This window comes from Gekko japonicus, unplaced genomic scaffold, assembly GCF_001447785.1.
Source record: "Gekko japonicus isolate JY-2015 unplaced genomic scaffold, Gekko_japonicus_V1.1 scaffold256, whole genome shotgun sequence".
NCBI classification, from domain to species: Eukaryota; Metazoa; Chordata; class Lepidosauria; order Squamata; family Gekkonidae; genus Gekko; species Gekko japonicus.
This window is the reverse complement of record NW_015161412.1, coordinates 15,174-18,749: the sequence shown is the minus strand read 5'-3', so window position 1 is coordinate 18,749 and position 3,576 is coordinate 15,174. Positions and strand designations below refer to the sequence as shown.

The 3,576-nt window shown below is 45.1% G+C and overlaps 1 protein-coding gene across 1 annotated transcript in view; it reads left to right on the top strand.

The window, feature by feature from the left end:
• The window catches only part of LOC107123759 (cation channel sperm-associated protein subunit beta-like), a 96,818-nt gene that overhangs the window by 83,527 nt on the left and 9,715 nt on the right, over window positions 1-3,576 (top strand). Inside the window, exons 20-21 of the mRNA XM_015427105.1 lie at window positions 850-960; window positions 2,668-2,806. Of these exons, the coding sequence (XP_015282591.1) occupies window positions 850-960; window positions 2,668-2,806 (250 nt within the window). The remainder of the gene's footprint in view (window positions 1-849; window positions 961-2,667; window positions 2,807-3,576) is intronic.

Below are 3,576 nucleotides of genomic sequence, written 5' to 3'. Positions count from 1 at the left end.
TCAGGAGAGCACTTCTGTTATGCTTTCTCCTCAATGTAAGACCAAAGTGGTCCCATGGTCTACCCTGTCCTCACCCTTTCGACTGCCATAGATCTATTATCTAAAACTGCTTTCTATCGATTTTGGATGCACAGGACTCTGCCACTTCACCCCACCCCTAAGACTCTCAATGGTAATATGGTAACATCTGTTAGCTAGACCACTCTTTTCAAGTTAAATTGAGAGCTGCATCGATAAGCTCTTTCTATCATGCCTGGTGGACGTGTAATGAAGTAAAACAATATTGGAAAGCGGTCCATCTGATACTGGTACAAATAACTAATTTGCAAATTCCGTTAGACCCGGAGGTATTTTTATTAAATATACTTCCTGAAAACTGGAGAAAGGATGAAAGATACCTAATATTACATCTACTAACGTCAGCAAGAATAGTGCTGGCAAAATTTTGGAAGAGTGAAACGGCACCTTGTAAATGGGACTTTATTAACAAAGTAATAGAGGTGGCCGAAATGGACAACTTAACGCATAAACTTCACGGGAATATGAATTCATTATTTCAAAGAGTTTGGTTAAAGGTATATAAATGGTTAGAAGCCAACGCAAATCTAATGAATATATATAAAAATGTAGGTACAATATTTAGGTTATATGAGGAGAAGGATCTGTTATATGTGTTATGTTCTGTTTAAGATTGTCTCAGTTATGTTGTGTTAGAAGTATGTATTATAGGAAATAAAAATTTATTATGAAAAAGAATTGAGAGCTGCATTGTTTAGTCATTTTTTAATGTTCGAGATGTTGTAATGATAGCAACTGAGATTCGTTTCATTTGCATATTTTTCCCCACAGTCTTCTGGAACTTACAAACAGTGTGCTAGCAAAACAAAGCGATCTGAATGCGGTTGTACAGACAATATGAAGCTGTCATTTTTGGTTGCCTTTTCAGACTGCAAGGAGAAGGTAAGAATCACTTGCCACAGTATTAGAAATATTTTTGCAATGGAATTATGCCCAGTTCGCTGCCCTGGACAGGGCTAAGAACTTTACAGTCTCACATACATAGATGGCTGCTCATCATCTGCACTCCTCCAGTACATCCACAATGCTCTTTCCCCCTGTTCTCAGCCATCCTCCCTCTTCTCTGTCACATGGTCCTTCTGCCTCTCTTTTTGCCCTGGTGTAGACAGCTAAAGAGGGTACCCCTGTAGTTACGATTCAGAAGGTGGCCGTGTTGGTCTGCAGTGGAACAGCTAGATTCAAGTCCAGTAGCACCTCATAGATCAACAAGATTCTGGGTGTATAAGCTTTCGAGCATCAAAGCCCCCTTCGCTGGATACCTTGCAGTTATCTAGCAACAGGATTATGTGTTACAACTTTTAGCTGGCCAATATTGCAGTCAGCTGATCTTTTATCAAATGGAACTAATAACAGATGGTCTCCTAACAGCTGGGGAGATCTAAAGTGCTTGGATCGAGATACCCATCAGAGTTTGGACAAGGCAGTGTGGGGAGGGTGCAGAAAAACAGCAAAAGTAGCCTGTGGCTTGAATTGGGGGACTTTCTTGGTAGAGCAGGGACGTCACCTTGTGGTGATTGTATAGATTGCGGCCTGGGGATCTGCTGCCTGCTGAAGAAATGCCTGTTTACTTCTCCTGTGTTCTTTTTGATATTTGTAAATGTGTTCATTAATCCAAGGAAGTGAAGTTTGCAGCAATGACTATGCCTGTTCTCAGTGCTTAAGGAGGTGGCCCTAGGATTTTTCATTGCTTAGAGAAGTGGAGAGAGTATAGGACATGCTGCAGGCCCATAGCCAGCGGGGGACACTGGGGGCAGCACCCCCTATCGAATTTGCAGCACCCTACCCAATCTTCCCCAATCTTCCCTTTCAGTTCCGTTTTTCCTTAAGCTATGCCGCGGTGCTGGCCCAAAGAGGTTTCTGTAACCCTCCATCCTTCCACTCATTCCTTGCCCCAGAAGCAGGAGGAAGCAGCAAGAAGAGCTGGCTCAGTGGAAGGAAGGAGGGTTAGATAATTGCTTGAGGCCAGCGCAGCAGCAGCGTGGCATGGCTTAAGCTCTCCCCTCCACAGTGTCTGCAGCAGGCAGCATGGGAGGATCTCGCTGCTGGCATCATGAGACCATCATGTGGCCCGAGTCACATGACACTAGCAATAAGATCCTCCCATGTTGCCCTGTGAAGGTGCAGTGGAAGGGAAGGAGAGTTTAAGTCATGCCATGCTACCACCACGCCAGCCTGAAGCCATGGTAAGGGGCTATTCCTCTCCCTCCCCCAGCACCGCCCCCCCAAAAAATTCCTGGCTACAGCCCTGACATGCTGGTTTCCAGCTGCTCAAATCCAGCCAGATGTGAAACTGAAGGCAGTGGACAGACACACAGAAGTCCACTTCACGTGGTGTGTGGACATGTTTCCTGTCAGTCTAATGGGTAGCACAGCCTTGGGACGAATTATTCCCTTGACTGATTGCTAAGAAAATAATTGTGTAGCTGCAAAAGTGTTGTATCAGACCAGATGAGAAACCTGTTTAGTGGTACCTACATTATTCCATGACTGACACTGAAAGAGTCCCATAGAAATCCATGCATTTTGAATAGTTATGCCTGCACTGCACTCTCTTTTTATATCAACCATTTGTATGTAACTTCTCTTCAGGCAATCCGGATGAAGTATCCAATCTCAAAACTTCCCCTCAGTTTCACCGTTGAGAATGAGGATGGATCTGTAAATTTGTCATCTCCTTATTTTGTCACAATAACAGAAGTCAACAACAGAACAAACTGGGAGATTTCAGGTAGGGGAAGCAGAAGACTTAATGATTTGAATACGGAAGACAGATTGAGATTCTGCAATTTCCTGTCAATCGAGAGCCCCTGCAGATCATCAGCGTTTCCTGCATTCATTTCTTAGTTGGACATCTTGTTTCACTGGATGGCTATAATTTCAGGAATTATCACACAGGGACTACCTCTAACAGCCTCATCCTAAGACCCCATCACCAGTGCCGTGCCAGCATACCACTCTGTACTTTGTGCCTGCTCTGTAGAGGAGATGCAAGTGAACAGAAGACCTAATGCAGAACATAGCATTTGCACCAGATACCCTAGCAACCCATCAGTCATGTCATGCCCTTGTGACAGGCAGACACTGAGCCAGCCAAAGATTTCATGCTGGCTGATGCAACCACACACCCCTAACATCAAGCTGCCACAGCCCACACCCAAAACACGAGAGTGGGAGCAAAGGGAATATAGCAGCCTCTACCCTAAAGTGGGCTGTGGCATGAGCACTAAGAGCTGTGGGAGGAATACATATCAGGGAGTTCCAAAGATGAGAATTGCAGTTCCCATCCTGCAACAGTGTTCCCTTTTGCCAGGCCTGCACGCACAATGAAGGAAGAAACATGGACCCTTCAGCCACATCACCGACATGCTTCTGTAACTCACTCGGCAGAGGTCACACTGATAAAATACCCGGGATCTCTGCCACAAGGGTTCAAGTCTTGGGGGGGGGGATCCCAGCCTTTGCCAGGCCAGAGATGAAGACACAAGGGCAGCAACAAGA